Consider the following 18,698-nt stretch of genomic DNA (forward strand, 5'->3'; position numbering starts at 1 on the left):
CATAGAAAGTACTCCTGGGTCAATGTGAGCTTCTGAGCTTTCTGTGTCTGTGCTCTGTCTTCTCTACCATAGAAAGTACTCCTGGGTCAATGTGAGCTTCTGAGCTTTCTGTGTCTCTGCTCTGTCTTCTCTAAGCCCCAGTGGGTGGAGGCAGATGAGCGTTCACACTGAGCCTGGTTCTGGTTCTGCTGGAGGTTCTCCTCCCTGTTAAAGGGGAGTTTTCCTCTCCACTGTCGCTTCATGCATGCTCAGTATGAGGGATTGCTGCAAAGCCATCAACAATGCAGACGACTGTCCACTGTGGCTCTACGCTCTTTCAGGAGGAGTGAATGCTGCTTGGAGAGACTTGATGCAACCTGCTGGGTTTCCTTAGAGAGGAAACTTTCTCACCAACCTGGAGGATCTGATGGAAGCTGACTTTGGAAAGAACCTTGAGATGACATGTGTTGGGAACTGGTGCTATAGAAATGAAATTAATTGAATTGAATGGGATTGGTTAAATGCAAAATAAACATTACATTGGAGAGTACAAAGTTGCAATGACATTTAAAGATTACTGTTTGTTAAATTTCCAAGCCCATTTACCACCATTGGCTCTCTAACCCATTGATTAAATGATGAGAAATATGTGGTAAGAACACTTTTTTTCCTCACTTAACCTAAAGTTCTGGTATCTTGTACTTACATGGTGGATGACACTCTTGCACACCCAGCTTTCTTTAATTCTCTTTTTTTTGGTGATATGTTTGCATGACACAGAGAGCTCACGCAGTTTCCCATTGAATAAATCGTTCCTTTGACTCAAACCACAGTCAGAAGAAAGCTTTTTTGTGTGTGTTTATGTCCTTTTGAGGTCTCAGTGTACTTTGTTTTCACATTGCTAATTAACTCTAATTATTTGCAGATTACTTGACCTGAGAATGCTATCCCCCTCCCCTCCACAAAGTGTAAGCTCGCTATTTTGGACCTTATGTACCTAAAACTGGAGTTTAAACAAAACTATGTGGCTCAACATCAAGCTCCCCTGGATAGATGTAGAGAGCCTGCCTCCTAAGCAGGAGTCAACCAGCTGATGGAGAAAGGTTCTTCAGCCCGTTCTATATGAGATCTGGTTCTGTTGAAATGAATTTCCCTCAGAGGAACTGAGAATTGATCCAATCCTCTCATCAGAAAAAGTCAGCTAAACTAGGATGGGCATCTGATTAGGATCTACCTGGATGCCTCGTTTGGAGGATTTCCAGCCCCCCCCCCCCCCCCCCTCCCCCTATTGGGACGACATTCCTGGGGAAGGCCTGAAGCTTGCTGAAGCAAGGTACAATTTTTTATTCTGGATATGCCTTGGGAAAAAGTAAGGATTCAATGGCAGCAGCAACTACTTCAGAGTCTTTATCTAGAAGAGAAATTTAGCTAAACAGGAAATCTGTAATCTATATCATGATATAGTAAAATCATTGTTTTACTATGTCATGATAAAGAGAGTAAATGACAGTTTTGGTTGCAGCATTAGCTCCTTCATTTAAAATCAATTCATTTAAATTGTATTTATTTAGCACCAATTCATGATACACATCATCAAGGCTCTTTCTAAAGTCAGCTTCCATCAGATCCTCCAGGTTGGTGAGAAAGTTTCCTCTCTAAGGAAACCCAGCAGGTTGCATCAAGTCTCTCCAAGCAGCATTCACTCCTCCTGAAAGAGCGTAGAGCCACAGTGGACAGTCGTCTGCATTGTTGATGGCTTTGCAGCAATCCCTCATACTGAGCATGCATGAAGCGACAGTGGAGAGGAAAACTCCCCTTTAACAGGGAGGAGAACCTCCAGCAGAACCAGAACCAGGCTCTGTGTGAACGCTCATCTGCCTCCACCCACTGGGGCTTAGAGAAGACAGAGCAGAGACACAGAAAGCACAGAAGCTCACATTGACCCAGGAGTACTTTCTATGTTAGAGAAGACAGAGCAGAGACACAGAAAGCACAGAAGCTCACATTGACCCAGGAGTACTTTCTATGGTAGAGAAGACAGAGCAGAGACACAGAAAGCACAGAAGCTCACATTGACCCAGGAGTACTTTCTATGGTAGAGAAGACACAGTAGAGACACAGAAAGCACAGAAGCTCACATTGACCCAGGAGTACTTTCTATGTTAGAGAAGACAGAGCAGAGACACAGAAAGCACAGAAGCTCACATTGACCCAGGAGTACTTTCTATGGTAGAGAAGACAGAGCAGATGACAGAAAGCACAGAAGCTCACATTGACCCAGGAGTAGCTATCCTCTGGCTAAACAGGATAACATTTTAGCCAATCAAACAGCCTGTGTGCACGCTACTGTAGCTAGTTAGCTGACAAGTTAACATACTGTAGGGTCTTGTAAGTATAGCCATAGCTACCCTTAAAGACAACCAGGAAGTACTACTGGAGGACCCAGTAATCTTACATACTGCGAGATTGAGTCTGAGGATCTTTGTGAAGCACGAAACCACAGAAATACTAAACACTCTCTGTATGTCTTCACAGGCAGGATGACAAACCAGCCGACAGCCAACCAGTCCAACACTAAAAAGGAGAAAGAGGAAACCGCTCGAGATGACAATACGGAGCTGGCATATAAAGATGCCGGCCACTGCAGCCGTAATACCCACAACCTGCTCCTGGGACTCACTGTTCTAGGTATGCACGAACACCAAGCTCAGGCTGTTCCCCAAAGTTTTACAGTGTTATTGTGCAAGAGACAAGTCTCAGCTTTTACTTCCCCAACCCCCGAATAGCTAGGTTGTTGTTTTTCTTTGCTAATCCAGTTTTTCAGCAAATGTTGCTTAACGTGATTCAGGGTGTACACACTGCACGATCACTTTCCCACAGGACTTGGTCGGCTTGTTGTTGTCTTTAGTCTGCATTTGTAAACACTTTGCTATGTTTCGCCATAGCTGCATTCTTGTGCAAAAAGTCCAGGCAAAGCTGAGAAGTGTGTTATGTTTTGTCTGTAATTTGTCACCAAGATTTAAACTCAGATATGAAGGCGTTTACATTACGGTACATGCTTGTCATTAGTCAGCGGTCCCTTACATCTCAGATGTAAAACAACTGGCCACTGAGTCCACTCACTGTAAACTACACGGAAAATCTGGAGTTTTTTTCTTCTTCTTCAACTAAAACAGGTGTGGAAATTGTGTTTATTCTGAAGCTTCCACTCGTGAGGAGGGATTCCACTCTTACTTGAACAAGTGAACACAAACATCATTTTCTCCAAGGATTTCTGTTGATTACCAAATGGAGCATTTCAGCTCTGTCTGCCTCGACCCTTTATTCACTGGAATGTATTTTGAGGAACCTTGAACATTGAGATTAGCCCTAACTCTGGAAAAGCTTTGACTTCTTTGAAATAATTTCTTATTTGGGATATGAAGCACTACATTGTAACGAGTGTTTGCTACTACCTCCTCCTCAGGTGTTGTCATGGGAGTGCTGTTCGGGATGCTGCTGCGCTACATGATGGTTAAAGACACATCCGCCCTCACCATGGTTTCCTTTCCTGGAGAAATCCTCATGAGGATGCTGAAGATGCTCATCCTGCCTCTAATTATCTCCAGCCTTATCACAGGTGAGCAAAGGAGGCTTGTAATGACGCGTAAAATTAGAGATAAGTCAGAATTCTTCTTTTAATTGTCAAATATGGTAAGGTCATATTGGATGTCAAATATCTCTATGTCCAGTTGTGTGGTAACCAGTGTAATGGTATAAACTCTAAAGTGGCTTTCTCACTGTCTGTAGTGTCTTTTAACTGTTAGGAAAGAAAACAATAAGTCCTTTGTGCACAACAACAGTCACTATTACTGGTGAAGTCTTTCAATTAGCCCAGCCAGTGTTGGATGATTGGAAGATGATTAAATGTCCTGAAAAGTTTCCGGTTAACCTTCGGAAAGGCCATCAGGCCTGACCAACCTGAGAATTTCTCTAGTAATGCGAAGATGTAATTTGATTCTGACAGATTTGACCGGCTTTACCAGCTACCCAAACAACACATGAAGCATGGGCATGGTTGGAGTTTGTTTAATGAAGCAACAGTACCTGGTACTAATAATAAAGTGGGGGTATGAATTAGTACAACTGGTGCAAAAGTCTTTAAAGGCAGGAAACTGTTGCTGCTCTTCATACACGACCAAAGCTTCTGGAATCACAGCAATAACCAGTGACACTCTCCAGTCCTTGGTAGTAATCTGTTTTCTGTCTAACAGAAAGTCTAAAGGGTTTCTCTAAGTCTAACACTGAGAAACCCTGAGCTAATCGCTAAGCTAACTGGATACATAAACACTAGAAGTGCGCAGCCAGCAAGCTGAAACTAAGAAGGGGCGCTGGTGTTATGTGAGCGCCAAAACTCGAACCAATCCCTGCCCTTCGTTGCGAACGGTACTGATTGGTTAGAGTTTCTACAGGCCTGCAGCTCCTACAGAGATCTGGTTTTTACCTCCTTTTTCTGACTACATAACGTATTTACCACCTTCAGGATGGAAGGACGACTTCACCCAGTATAACAAAAGGTGTTTCTGAACAGGATCACCAACTGTTGCTTGAAATTATTGCAAACGTGTCCCTCAGGTCTCGCTGGTCTGGATGCGCGCTCCAGTGGAAGGATGGGAAGCAGAGCCATGGTGTACTACATGTCCACCACTGTAATCGCCGCCATCCTGGGGGTGATCCTGGTTCTGACGATCCACCCGGGGAACCCCAAACTGAGGGGCAGTACTCTATCCACAGCCACCAAAAACCAGGAGGTCAGCAGCCTGGACGCCTTCCTTGACCTGATCAGAAACCTCTTTCCTGAGAACCTGGTGCAGGCCTGCTTCCAACAGGTACTCCACATGTGTTCTTTTATTGATTTGTTCTGGTTAATTTAAATGGATATGCTGAAGAAAAGCCTTATGAAAAACAATGTTTCATGTCCTAATTAGCTGTTCTGATTAAATTATGTGCAGGCAGCATAATTAACCTTTTGCCTCCCAGTTAGTTGTGTATCTAATTGTTAATTTTTCCCTAGCTGCTCTTCACCTGAATTCCTTTCCTTCATTAACCCTCCATACAGACTCCAAACCTGTAAGTGGTCCTCCATCATCATATTTTAATTTTGCTTTTTGAAGTCAAGCTTATCATGACAATGAATGTTCTATTTTTCCTTTAAAATGTCTACCGTTTACTACTTGAACTTTGTTTATTTGTCTAATGGAAGCCTACACTGCAAAAACAGACCTAAAAATAAGTAAAATGTTTTTAAAATAAGTGTATCTGTCCTTGATTTGAGCAGGTAAATGATCTCTGCCAATGGAATGAGTATTTTGACCCGTAAAATAACATAATCAGACATCCTGCACTTGAAATAAGACGATGGAGATGAGTTGTTCCTGTTTTAAGTGCAAAAAATCTTATTCCATTGGCAGATCATCTTATTTACCTGCTCAGATCAAGGACAGATACACTTATTTTAAGAAAATGTTACTTATTTTTAGTTCTGTTTTTGCAGTGTATCTGCAGCTAATCACTGAGCGACAGGTTGCCAGTCTGTGGCAAGACTTGTCAGGGTACATCCCAGAACCACTTCATCTACACTCCATCAGTGAGATCTACACTTCCCTGATGCTACCAATGCACGTTGAGGGAGATTTCAGAGTAAAATACCTCAAAGTCATGTCTTTGTTTTCAGTTGCACTTTACATGCCAATAGGTGTCCACTACATTTCAAACATAGTACTTTTTCTGGGATCTTAAGACAAGCAGATCTCTATCAGCAAATCTGACCATCTTTATTAGAGCAGGAGCTCCGCAGGTTTACTGCTCTGCAGGACACAGAGGCACGGTAACACAATGCCAGGATGGAAAGATATCAGCAACGACCCAAGAGAAATAGCTGCTACCTGCAACGGTTATAAAGCCATTTTCACACTATTTGAAGTCCATCATTCTACAGAGATAAAGATTACTCACAAGTGGAAAACAGTGAAGACATATCTTTCGTAGGAGTGGACTTCTCTGCAAGTTCACCCCAAGGTCAGACTGTGGAACGTTCCCAAAACCTTTTCTGAGACTCTACCAGCCTCAGTTAGCATGTTCAGATGATCAAACTGAGCATGTTTGTAATAATAGACATAGACGTTTTTCTTTTAAAATAATATGGCAGCACAACGAAGATTTGCAAAGCAGCTCCTGAATTAACCACAAGACTTCTTGGACAGATAAGACTAGTAAGATGTTTGGCACCATGGCTGGAGAAACCCACACACATGCACGTCTCATACCATCTGTGAAGCACGGTGGTGGAGATGTGCTCATTTGGACTTGTTTTGCATTCACAGGACCCAGAAACCTTGCAGTCTTTAAGTAGACCATGTATGCTAGATTTAAATATGAGAGCAGATCTACAACAGAACATCTGAAAAGGAACAAAAAAATCAAAGTCTTAAACCTGATTTAGTGCTGCGGTGTGACCTTCAGAGAGCTGTACAGAAGCGAACATCTGCAAACCTCAGTGAAGTGAAGCGTTAGATGCTTATGCTCTTTTTTAACCTGAAGTAACCTGAGTAGTATTGTGTGTTAAACTGGGTGAGGGACATCTTTGTTTCTACATCTGCACTTACCTCAGTGAGGAATCTGCTTGTGACTGCTGCCACATCTGACCTTATAGACCCTTTATTCTTGTCTCTTCCCATGGTAATCCATCCGCTTTTCCCCTTTCTCCCGTATACCACTCCTTAAATTTCTATTTTACTGCTCCTTTTGTTTGTAAGCATCAGGGATTCATTAGTCATAAAAAGGCTGAATGTTTAAGTGGGAAGAGATCTTCCTTCCTCTTTCAGCCTTTTTTGACTCTTTTATGTCTTTTGTCGTCTTTTATGTTCGAAGCTCTTGTTCTCCATTTGCCTTCTCTTTAAACACAAATTAAAGTTAATTCTGCAGCTGCTGAGATGATGAGATGTTTTCTTTTCCAAACCACTGATCAGTCTAGGATCCTCTTGTAGGTGCAGACGGTGTTGAAACAGGTGGCGGTGGCAGCACCAAACCAAACTGAGCCCTTGGTAGTGAACAGGAAAAAACTGGAATATAAATGGGGCATGAATGTTCTCGGTGAGTTCACGGCTCATGTATGCAACAGGTCAGGCCTGCAGGCATCTGTTGGTGTTTATTTTGTGCACGCAGTAAACTAACCCCAGTGTTTGTTCTTCAAGGCTTGATTGGTTTCTTCATCACCTTCGGGATCTGTATGGGCAGGATGGGCGAGCGTGGGAGGATCATGTGCGACTTCTTCAACATCCTCAATGAAATCATCATGACGATGGTTTCCATGATCATGTGGTCAGTATCCGTTTGCAGGCATGTGTCTCTGCTTTTGCTCCCGACGACCGACGGCTGCATTGCTATGACGTTGTTGGAGATACCGCACACAAGGTCAGCGCCAGAGTCTGATGTTTACAGGAGACAAATTGTGGGAACGTGCAGCGAGGCCGGGGGCCGAAGACCGAAAAGGAAAGGAAGCAGGAGAGAGAGCGCGTTAGTGAAGGACACGGACAGATGGAAGGGGTTAGGGTCTTCCGGGGACGTCCTGGAGTCTGTGGTATGCTGGGGAGTAGCAGGAGCCATGTAGCGCGCTCCCAGGGGAGTCAGGGTGGACCATCTCCAAAATGAAATGGATCCATAAACGGGCAGAGCAGCAGCTTGGCGGCAGAGAAGAAAAGAAGCAGAGGAGTGGTGGAGAGATGCGTGTGAAAGTATGACTTCAGAGCAGAGAGCGCGGCTTGAGGCTTTGCAGGACTCTGCAGAAATAGATAGTGGAGTGGCACTCAGAGGAGAGACAGGGGGGGGGGAAGATGTGAGTGGGAGTGGATGGCTGGAAGAGAAACGCCGGGAAGCCTCTCTCACAGCTCTCCTAGCTGGTTTACATGTGCAGCTGGACAGCAGAAAAATTGTGTCCTGTTCGCATCACTCATTCAGAGTAAACATATTAGTCAGAGCCAAACACGGAGCCCAGTGTGTACGGAAAAAATGCATCATCCATCCAGTCATATACTCCAGCAAACAACTGTCCAGGAATGCCTCTGATTTCAGCACAGCTGACCTGGAAGAGCAGGCCGCCGCTGTGATTGGGCCCACCGAGGGGGCGGGGCTTAAAGGCCAGCTTTGGTTTAAATCGGATCTCCCCAAAGAGCAGTCTGAATTTATGAATGGGAACAACTGTGCTGCAAAGCATGAAACCAGAGATGCAAGTATGTGTCTGTGTGGAGAAATGCTCCTCTGAGGGAAAGGTTATCCCAGAAATTATTTTTACCTGCAGATCTCGTTCGTTACAGGTAGAAGCACGTTTTGAAATAAACATGAAGAATTGTGGAGGGATTTAGCAGCGCTGTTTTTGGGAGAATATCACAGAGATAGTTTTGCTTCCAAAGCATCGTTTTAGCTTTTAACGTTCAGGTCATAAACTGAAGAGCTTTTCATTTCTACAGCAAACAATGGTGGAAAACACCAAATTCAGGCAACAGTTCTGTACTTTATTATTTATAAACTTACGCTTTGCACATTTCAATTACTGTTTTTACACCCTGGGTTGAATTTTTTTCTCCTACGGTGGTTTTAGTCTCCTTTCAAACTTTGAAAAAAACCTTCTAAGCTGAGCAGAATTAAGGAGGAGCATGTTCTGGATGACAGAACTCCTTTTGTCTGTAAGAAAACTCTTTTTATCACAATACATCAGAATCTCCTTCTGAGAAATAACCCCCCCCACACACACACACACACACACACACACACACACATGTAGATTGGCAAGGGGCTGGGGTTTATAAATTATAAATGTAAACCTTTTTAATGTGTATGAGACGCAAGGCGAGGAGCTCCATCGTCCAGCAAGTGTCTGGAAAAGTATCTGCTCAGTGGATGGATGGATGGATGGATGGATGGATGGATGGATGGATGGATGGATGGATGTACAGATGGATGGATGGATGGATGGATGGATGGATGGATGGATGGATGGGTGGATGGATGGATGATGGATGGATGGATGAACGGATGGATGGATGGATGGATGGATGGATGGATGGATGGATGGATGGATGGATGGATGGTTGGATGGATGGACGTACAGATGGATGGATAGATGGACGTACAGATGGATGGATGGATGGATGGATGTATGGATGGATGGATGGATGGAGGGATGGATGGATGGATGGAGGGATGGATGGATGGATGGATGGATGGGTGGATGGATGGATGTACAGATGGATGGATGGATGGATGGATGAACGGATGGATGGATGGATGGATGTACGGATGGATGGATGATAATACCTGCATCCCTCCTGTCTGCTCAGGTACTCTCCTGTGGGCATCGCCTCGCTGATTGCGGGTAAAATCGCGGCCATCGGGGACCTGGAGATTGTTGCCAGGCAACTGGGCATGTACATGGTGACGGTGATCGTCGGCCTCATGATCCACGGCGGCTTGATCCTGCCCGCCATCTTCTTTGCCATCACCAGAAAAAGCCCGTTTACCTTCTACTCGGGCATTTTCCAGGCCTGGATCACAGCGTTGGGAACAGCCAGCAGGTATGACAGCCAGCTGCAGGTGATCACACCTGGGCGCCTCTCTGCTCCTTTAGATCACACAGAACCAAAGACGATTAGCTGGAAGCTTCTTTTACAGCCACTCTGTGATCAAATGATTGGACAGAGTGGCCTGCTGACCCTGACCCTCCCCCAGTCTCTGTTATCCCTGGTTTGGCTCACATCTGAAGCCTCAGCAGCGATCCAGAGCCGCTACATGTGAGTCCAGGCTATCATGGACCATGTCAGACAGACACCATGTTCTACATGTCCAAGCTCTGGATTAGTTGTCAGCAGCCAAACCGGCCCGACTCTATCTAACCTGGCTTTGGCCCGGGAATCTGCTGCAACCAACTGTCGCTTTGGCACATCACTGGGTTTTAGTGAAATGTGTAATCCTATCAACATTTTCTCTAATTATATTACGAGCAGAGATTAACAAGGCCAGGAATCAGATTCCTTTAATTGGTGTACTGAAGGATGGAAGCAGTGGCCCGCAGCAGCTGTCAGGAGGAGGCTGTGGGCCGACTCAAATTTCTGCTGCCTTTTTATTTGTCGCTATGTCTGCTTTACCCCTTCACCTTCCTCCCCACATATGCCCTTATGCCGGTCACCACCTGTCCGCCTATTTTATATCCCCAAACAGACACTTTGGTCCTCGGCTTTGGAAATCGCCACTAATTTCCTTCGTCTTGTGGGGCTTCCCTTTCTCTTTTCTTTTTCCAGTGCAGGGACGCTGCCGGTCACCTTCCGCTGTCTGGAAGAGAACCTGAAGATTGATAAACGTGTGACTCGCTTCGTGCTGCCCATAGGCGCCACCATCAACATGGACGGCACGGCCCTGTACGAGGCTGTGGCGGCCATCTTTATTGCCCAGATGAACGACATCTCCCTGGATGGTGGACAGATTGTTACTGTCAGGTGTGTAGAAGGGGGGAACGCTCCTCCTCTCCTTGTTCTGAAGTCTCGCCGAGCAGAAGGCAAAAAATACGCCTAACTCAGTGACCATCACCTGCGTCAGATGCTTGATGGGACATACGGTTAAAATTACCCAAAATATGTGCAATATACTGATCCGATAAATAAATGAACAAATCAAACGACTTTTTCTAATCATAATAAACTTCCTGATCAAGGTTAACATGTGGAGATGTTAAGATGAGCAGAAAGACAGGTCCAGTGTGTGCGAGCAAAGAAGATACTAGTTACATTAAAAAACACTACACTGCAAAAACAGAACTAAATGTGAGTAAAATCTTCTTGAAATTAATGCATTTGTCCTTGATTTGAGCAGGTACATAAGATGATCTGCCAACGGAATGAGTATTTCTACCCCTAAAATAAGATAATTAGATATCCAGCACTTGAAATAAGATGATGGAGGTCAGTTGTTCCTATTTTAAGTGCAAAAATCTGCTAGAGCAGGGGCGTCAAACTCATTTCTGCATTGGGTCACTTTGGCATCATGAAGTCATTAAAAGGGCCGGTTGCACGTGCATAGATGATACGTTTGATTTCTTAATTTGATTTCAGTCCACATAAAAATATTTTAAAAATGCACAGTAATATAAAAGTAGCATCCTTAGGCACATTTGAACAGTTTATCTGCAAAAAAGTTGATATTGTGGTGAGTTACACTTTAAACACATCATTCTGCATCAGTATTGCTCTTTTTGGACGTTTCTGGGTCGTTTTAATGTGAATAAAACATTAGTGGCACGATGCTGTAACTACACAGTTAAAAAAATAACATTCGCTACAGGAGGCACAGTTTTAGCTTTTTTATACAATTTAATAGTATATATGCCTCCACTTCATGACATGATGTGCCTCTTTTGGCTCTTGAGGGCCGGATAAATCGCCTTGACGGGCCAGATTCAGCCCACGGGCCTTGAGTTTGACACGTGTGTTAGAGGCTGCAACAGACTTGATACTGTGGCAGAGATTTTCCTTAAAACAGGACAATGACTCTAAACATACAATCAGAGCTACAAGGAACGGCTTTGATCAAAGCGCATTAAAGGTAAAGAGGACAATTTTTTCCAGAAATGGAAGTAAGAAACGGCCAAATCCCTATTTGAATGACTGCCGATGCACAAGAACATCTTACCTGCTCTACAGGAGGAACGCGTGAAATAATCTCCAAAATCCACTCTGGTCTTTTTTCCTTCTACTGAGGCATTCCTCTTCTTCTCATAAACTTGTACGTAGTTTTTGTTTTGCAACTCTTCATTTTCAAAGTCTATAATGAGAGCAGTGGAGCTACAATGAACGGCTAACACCGAAGCTAACCGCTAAGCTAACCGCTAAGCTAACCGGATACATAAACAGTAGAAGTGTGCAGCCAGCAAGTGGAAACCAGGAAGGAACGAGCGTTACGTGAATGATGCCATGTGGGAGAGCCAATAGAAAAGGAGATTCCCCTGGAAATCAAAGTAAAAAAAGATTGTCCACTAAACTCTTAATGTCCCAGAATAAGTCCAGACTTTCTGACTAAAAATCTCTCAGAAGACTACAAGGTTTTGATACAAATACAAATGTATTGGCCACAAGCTTTTTATTTTTCAAACAATTTCAAATAAATACTGTAGAACAATGTTTCATTTTCCTCCCACTTCACAATCCTGTGCAACTCTGTCTTTGTTTATCACATAAAATCCCCAAAAATACATTCAGGTTTGTGGTTGTAATTTAACAAAAACACAAAGATCTCAAGGGGTATGAAAAATGTACATGGCACTGTAAAAACACAACCCAAAGAAAAGAATGTCTCCTATAATTTTTTTAGCTGTTATTGTTTGTTTTATTGGGTCAGAACAGTTTTCAACAACTATGTTACAAGTTGCAAAATAGGTTTAAGATTTCAGCCTGTCCACAACATGTCACATCAGCGTTTCTTGGGTTTCTCCTTGATTAAACCTGACTGCTAGATCCAGCTTCAGGTTTTCCTTTGTGAGATTTACTGCCTGAAAGCATGCGTCATATTTGTGGTCCTTTTTAAAGTACGGTGTGGTCTGCTAACCAAAACCAGTCCCTGCTGGACCTAAAAGTCTTTCATTTAAGACAATATTCAGTGGTTAATATCCCTGTTCATTCCATCCATTAGAAACAGCTCAGAACCCTCTTTTAAGGCCGTTTGAACTCTTCTCGTTAAATTTCCTGCTTTGGGATATTAAATGCGCTGCCAAACTCCACATCTTTCCAGGAATGGATAATTTTTAGGCTGTTTCAGTTACTGTTGCTTCCAGAAACCAATAATTCATCTTTTACAACCACTTAACACCACATTTGGCAGCTGAGCTACAGCAAGAAGACAGCCCGGGTTTTACTTTATCATTTTGTCTTATTCTTTTAACAGGTTTTCTTGCTTTTGGCCATCTTTTACCAAGTAAACGTCTCCCATGATATAATAAAGCTGTATTCCCACCATTATTAACTTAAAGCTGTATTCCCACCATTATTAACTTAAAGCTGTATTCCCACCATTATTAACTTAAAGCTGTATTCCCACCATTATTAACTTAAACATTTCACTGCTGGCCGTTCACCACACTTGTAACCCAGTCAGGAGCATTTTTCGTTAAAAGATAAGTCTAACTATCTTTAGTTATAGTGGAAATTTAGCCTGACATTAAATGCCTGAGGCAGGGAACAGCCCGCAGCACAGAGGTGATTAGCATCGGTGATAACGGACACGGCAGGATTAAGTTAGACAGCTTTTTAAAAATATCTGCAAGCAGTGAGGCCTGCAGGTGAGTGCAGAGCAATGGATGTGTTGGCTAAATCTATGACAGTAGAGTGCACTCTGAAATTTACCAGTTAAGTGAAGCCATGTATCGATGCATTTCCTTTCAGACACGAACAGACGGCATCATTTACACGCTTTGTCACAAAACATGACCTGGTAGCTTTTACAAAAAGCACTTAGTCTAATATTTCCTACAGTTGTGTTGTTCTAGTTCTATTAGACTTGCACTTTTCCAGGCCACCTTTAAAATCCTGGTTTTGATTAACACGTTTATTCGTCCAACTACAATAAAATAGGTATTTGGGTTGTCCTTTGGGTGTTTATTAGAATTAGATGAAAGGCAGACAGGTGAATGTAGTCAGGAGGAGAGGAGGAACAGCGGAGACCAAAGAAACAGACGAGCTGAGGGGAGGAGTGCAATGAACAGATCTGAAGGGAAACACATGGAAAGAATTTAAAGTAGGAACTAAAATGAGAACAACGAGAAAAACAGAAAAAAACAGAGACCCCAAAACTCAAAACTCAAACAAGTAAGAATGATGAGTTAAAAAAATTAAAGGAAGTATGATCCAGGGAAGCATAACAACAAGAAATGGTTAAAATACAAACTTAAGCACCAGGAGATGGTGACACAGAGAGCATTTCAGAAACACGTCACACCAACAATCAAGCATGGTGGTGGTACTGTGGTGATGTGGGACTTTTTAGCTTCTTCGTGCAATGGATGGCTCGCTGAAATCTATGGAACAATAAACTCTGCTCTCTGCTAGAAAATCCTGAAGTAGAATCTCCAACAATTCAAATGCAGTTCACTCATTAAACCTAAGGAGGGGGCACAAATACGGTTTTAGACACAAATATGGAGTAAACTGCCAAAAAAAAGACTGACACATGTAGACAGCACTATATAAGCATGTATATGCTGCAGATTATTAGCAAAAGAAAAACGTTGATTTGGGGGTTAGTTGTTCTTTAAGCTCCACCACACTTGGCTTGACAGGAAGATAACGTGTAATAGAGCAGCAAGTCCACCTCTGAGTGGCCCAAAATAACAAAAATACTACATGAAGGCTTCAGGGCAGCCTGCTCAAAATCTAAATCTAAAGGTTAATTAAAGGAGATAGCTACATGTGTAGAATAGAATTCAACTTTATTGTCATTGCACTGTCACAAGTACAGAACAACGAAATGTGTTCTCTGCTTTTAACCCATCACTCTTGGGGTGCAGTGGGCTGCCATGTGCAGCGCCCGGGGAGCAATCTGGGGTTAAGGGTCTTGCTCAGGGACCCAGAGTGCCGGCGCTGGGGATTGAACCGGGAACTTACATCCTTCTCTGAGTGCAAGCGCGCTGCTCTAACCACTAGGCCAACACTCCACTGAGTGCTGGCAGTGGTTACCCCATGTGTAACACACTCATGCTCGTCTGTTTTTGTTCCAACCTTTAACTGTACTGCTAGCATAAGCGTTAGCACAAAGGCTAGCATTAGCAAAAAGGCTAGCATTAGCACAAAGGCTAGCATTAGCACAAAGGCTAGCATTAGCAAAAAGGCTAGCATTAGCAAACATCAAACTTACCTGTCCAGAAGCAAAGCAGCAACCTCCACAAAGCTGCTGAGCCTTTGCTTCCTTAAATCTGCACCGAGGCTAAAAAGCTTGACCGACATTCATCCTCGTTTTGCATCTTTCTTGGTTCCCTTGAATCTAAAATCTGTTACGCCGAGAAGAAGACATTTCTCAGACTTCAACCTACTACTCCTATTGGTGCAGAATCCTTTCGCGTCGACGTTGGCATCATAACCAGAAGTAAATATTTATGTATTTTGGACCCGTCAAAACTATATTTTTCAATCAAAGTAATACTTTTATTCTTCACCACTCCAAACATTCTGTGGATGTACATTTTTTGGTTTTGATGAAAAAGTTATGTTGGTTATACACAAAAACCCTCCAATGTGGCTCAGTTAAAGCAATTCTGCAAAGAGTGGGTCAGAATTCACCCGCAGTGATGTTTTAGACTCACTGCCAGTCATTAGCAAAGCTTATACAGCAGATAACTAGGTTTAAATGCAATTACATTTTTACACAGGACTCAGTTAGACCTTTGATAAATTTCAAAACTTAAATTTGTTTGATCTGAAGCATTGAAATGTGAGTTTTTACCTTTTTAAACAAGTGTTTTGCATGTTATAAATGTAAATACCAGCAACTAGAATGCTAATTTCGTTTAACAAACTTTTACTCAACATATATGTGATGCAAACTTAGTTATTTTCTTATTTATCTATTTGTGGGTGCATTTTTCTGTGATTTAACACCATGGCCTCATGATTACATCACAGAAAAATCCTCCTGACAAAATGTATTTGCTTGCTGGAGCCAGAAAGAGAATTGCACAGGAAACTGTGTCTGTAAACGCAAACAGCTGGAGCTATAGCTGACAGGAGAGCTAAAGACAACAACACTCAGGGTTGTAAATTATACAGATTGCATAGTTTTATGACCCAAATGCATCCTTCGTTGTGTGTTTGTGTCTCTGGTTCTGTTCAAACAACAATATAGCCGAATAAAACTCAATAAACATGTTCTTTGTTTCAACCTTTTTCTCTCAAAGTAGCAGGGTTTAATAAATTGTGAAAGGTTGTTGAGATAAACCAATTTGACCTGATTGTGCTACAACTTAAATCTGCTTCTACTTTGCCAAAGATTTAGCTGAGATGCTCACAGCTGAATATATTTTAGCCTCCATGCTCCCTGTGCATGCACAATGTTCTGCATGAAACATTAAGTGTGATTATGAACACGCATTCAGTTGAAGCGAGTCTAAACAAAAGACAAGGCCTTGTTGGTGGACTTGCATGACTAAAGCAGATTATTATGATATATGGAACTGAGTGGTGGGGTAAATGTCTACAATGAACGCTGTAAAGAAGTAATCGGACATTTTTTCCCATGTCTGAGGTTTCAGCTAAACATTAAGTCTAATTGGAACCAGTCTGCTTGGATGGGATTCAGCTTGTTATGGCTGCGGGTTGCAAATAATGCTGGGCACTTTGAAATTGTTTGTTGTAGGTTTTTTTAACAATTCCACCAAATTCCACAATCTAATTTTCAAAACGTGCTGTAAAGCTTTTCTGTGATACGGAGGGAATCCGCTTTAAAATATTCTCCATATGTGATGCTTCAGTGTTTTTATGCTGACACTCAGTCTTCCCCTCACAGCGAAGTGGATGATCAGAGCTTCAGGTTGTTAGATTAAAGTAGAGAAGAGGCTCAGAACAGCTCTGACCAACCGTTTCTGGGGAATGAACACAATCCAAAGATCCACATAAACTGATCATTTCTCTAATTACTGACGAGAAGATTCCTGATTTTTTTTGCTGAGGATGAAAGTGTAGCAGCGTTTTTGGAGCATCCTCCGCCTGTGAGGGAGGGAAATGCGCTCATGAAGACCAGATTGAGGGAGATGTGAGTCAGATGTTGCTGTTCCTGCCAGGGTTCCTTTCAACGACTGGAAGAGTCTGGAATGTGATTTAAATCCAACCCTGGTCTGCAGGAGCACAGCGATATATTATAGGAGAAACATCCATCTGTTCATCCATCCATCCATCCATCCATCCTTCCATTCATCCATCCATCCATCCATCCATCCATCCATCCATTCATCCATCCATCCATCCATCTAACTAACCAAACAAGAGTCTGGAATGTGATTTAAATCCAACCCTGGTCTGGAGGAGCACAGCGATATATTATAGGAGAAACATCCATCCGTTCATCCATCCATCCATCCATTCATCCATCCATTCATTATCCATTCATCCATCCATCTAACTAACCAACCAACCCTTCATCCATCCATCCATCCATCCATTCATCCATCCATCCATCCATCCATTCAGCCATCCATTCATCCATTATCCATTCATCCATCCATCTAACTAACCAACCAACCCTTCATCCATCCATTCATCCATCCATCCATCCATCCATCCATCCATCCATCCATCCATCCATCCATCCATTCATCATCCATCCATCCATCCATCCATCCATTCATCATCCATCCATCCATCCATCCATTCATCCATCCATCCATCCATCCATCCATTATCCATTCATCCATCCATCTAACTAACCAACCAACCCTTCATCCATCCATTCATCCATCCATTCATCCATCCATCCATCTCTCCATCCATCCATCCATCCATCCATCCATCCATCCATCCATCCATCCATCCATATGTAGCTGTATTAAAGCATTACTAAATATTATACTAATATGTTGAACAAAATCAGAAAAATATATTTTATCTTGTAAGTTATTTATATAAAAGTGGTCAGCGCTCAAATATTTTTTACTGTAAGTATAAAATAAACTTTTTCTGGTCCTCCAGTGGAGTTCAGTGCCTGTAATGGCTCTAATAAAGTAACGGCTAATGAGGATTAATGGCAGCCAGTCTAAAGCTGCTCAGTCAGCTTAAAGGAGCTCCAGAATGCTCTGATTAGCTGTTGCATTTATTGCAGCATTACTGTAATTCCCACTGTGAAATGTTTCATGACAGCTTCAGTCACTGATGTTGTTGGAAAGCCTTCTTTGAAATGTTCACTTTACGCGCCGTCAGCTCGTTCTCATGTGAGGCTGATTTTACAGGGCGGTTTTAGGCCAGAACAGAAATTAACTTGTGCCTTGAGGCAACACTGTGAACAACCCTAAATAAAACCCAAATGAAACAAAAGAAGGTCACGTTTGGTGAATTTCCTACAGTTCACTTTGTCAGGCAACCATCCGTTACTTGTTGCATCATTTAAAATGTAAATTTTCCGCCCCAGCATGACGGCCACCCTGGCCAGCGTTGGAGCTGCCAGTATCCCCAGCGCCGGGCTGGTGACCATGCTGCTGATCCTGACCGCTGTCGGCCTGCCCACCCAAGACATCAGTTTGCTGATCGCTGTCGACTGGCTGCTGTGAGTAACGCGTCTCATGAGCCGGGAATAAAAATATCATTGCTCTGCATTTTAATGTTAAAGGTGCATAGCCACATAATTAGACTTTTTATCTATGCATCAGTAGCTCACTCTGGTTGCATAGAAAGTTTTATGAAAGATTATCAGGTCCTGCTGGTGTATTAGCTGTTATTGTGTTGTTTTATGCTTTGTATTTGCTCAACTTGTCAGTAAATAAAGCCTTTCATGTTTATTTATAATAACAGAGGAAGTATGTACTGCACATGCTCAGCAGGGGATAAAACAAGGAAGCGGCAAACGGCTATTAGCATCTCCCAGCGAAACAATGGAGAAAGGTCCAAAAACCAGTAAAAAAAATAAAAATAAATGTGATTCCAAGAGGGAAAAGCCTGGAGAGT

The 18,698-nt window shown here is 42.7% G+C and overlaps 2 protein-coding genes across 5 annotated transcripts in view; one reads left to right on the top strand and one right to left on the bottom strand.

Moving 5' to 3' along the window:
• LOC105917184 overlaps nucleotides 1-6,968 on the bottom strand; it is a 38,927-nt gene extending 31,959 nt beyond the window's left edge. The window contains exon 1 of the mRNA XM_036147818.1: nucleotides 6,624-6,968. The gene's annotated coding sequence lies outside the window, so the exon portion shown is untranslated. The remainder of the gene's footprint in view (nucleotides 1-6,623) is intronic.
• slc1a9 (solute carrier family 1 member 9) overlaps nucleotides 1-18,698 on the top strand; it is a 41,073-nt gene that overhangs the window by 10,925 nt on the left and 11,450 nt on the right. For all 4 annotated transcript variants that reach the window (XM_036147816.1, XM_012851936.3, XM_036147817.1 and 1 more), the window contains 8 exons: nucleotides 2,515-2,667; nucleotides 3,446-3,598; nucleotides 4,594-4,847; nucleotides 7,005-7,110; nucleotides 7,212-7,338; nucleotides 9,354-9,587; nucleotides 10,311-10,505; nucleotides 18,166-18,300. In XM_036147816.1, the coding sequence (XP_036003709.1) occupies nucleotides 2,520-2,667; nucleotides 3,446-3,598; nucleotides 4,594-4,847; nucleotides 7,005-7,110; nucleotides 7,212-7,338; nucleotides 9,354-9,587; nucleotides 10,311-10,505; nucleotides 18,166-18,300 (1,352 nt within the window). In that variant the 5' untranslated portion in view covers nucleotides 2,515-2,519. The remainder of the gene's footprint in view (nucleotides 1-2,514; nucleotides 2,668-3,445; nucleotides 3,599-4,593; nucleotides 4,848-7,004; nucleotides 7,111-7,211; nucleotides 7,339-9,353; nucleotides 9,588-10,310; nucleotides 10,506-18,165; nucleotides 18,301-18,698) is intronic.

This window comes from Fundulus heteroclitus, chromosome 16 (assembly GCF_011125445.2).
Source record: "Fundulus heteroclitus isolate FHET01 chromosome 16, MU-UCD_Fhet_4.1, whole genome shotgun sequence".
Taxonomy (NCBI): domain Eukaryota; kingdom Metazoa; phylum Chordata; class Actinopteri; order Cyprinodontiformes; family Fundulidae; genus Fundulus; species Fundulus heteroclitus.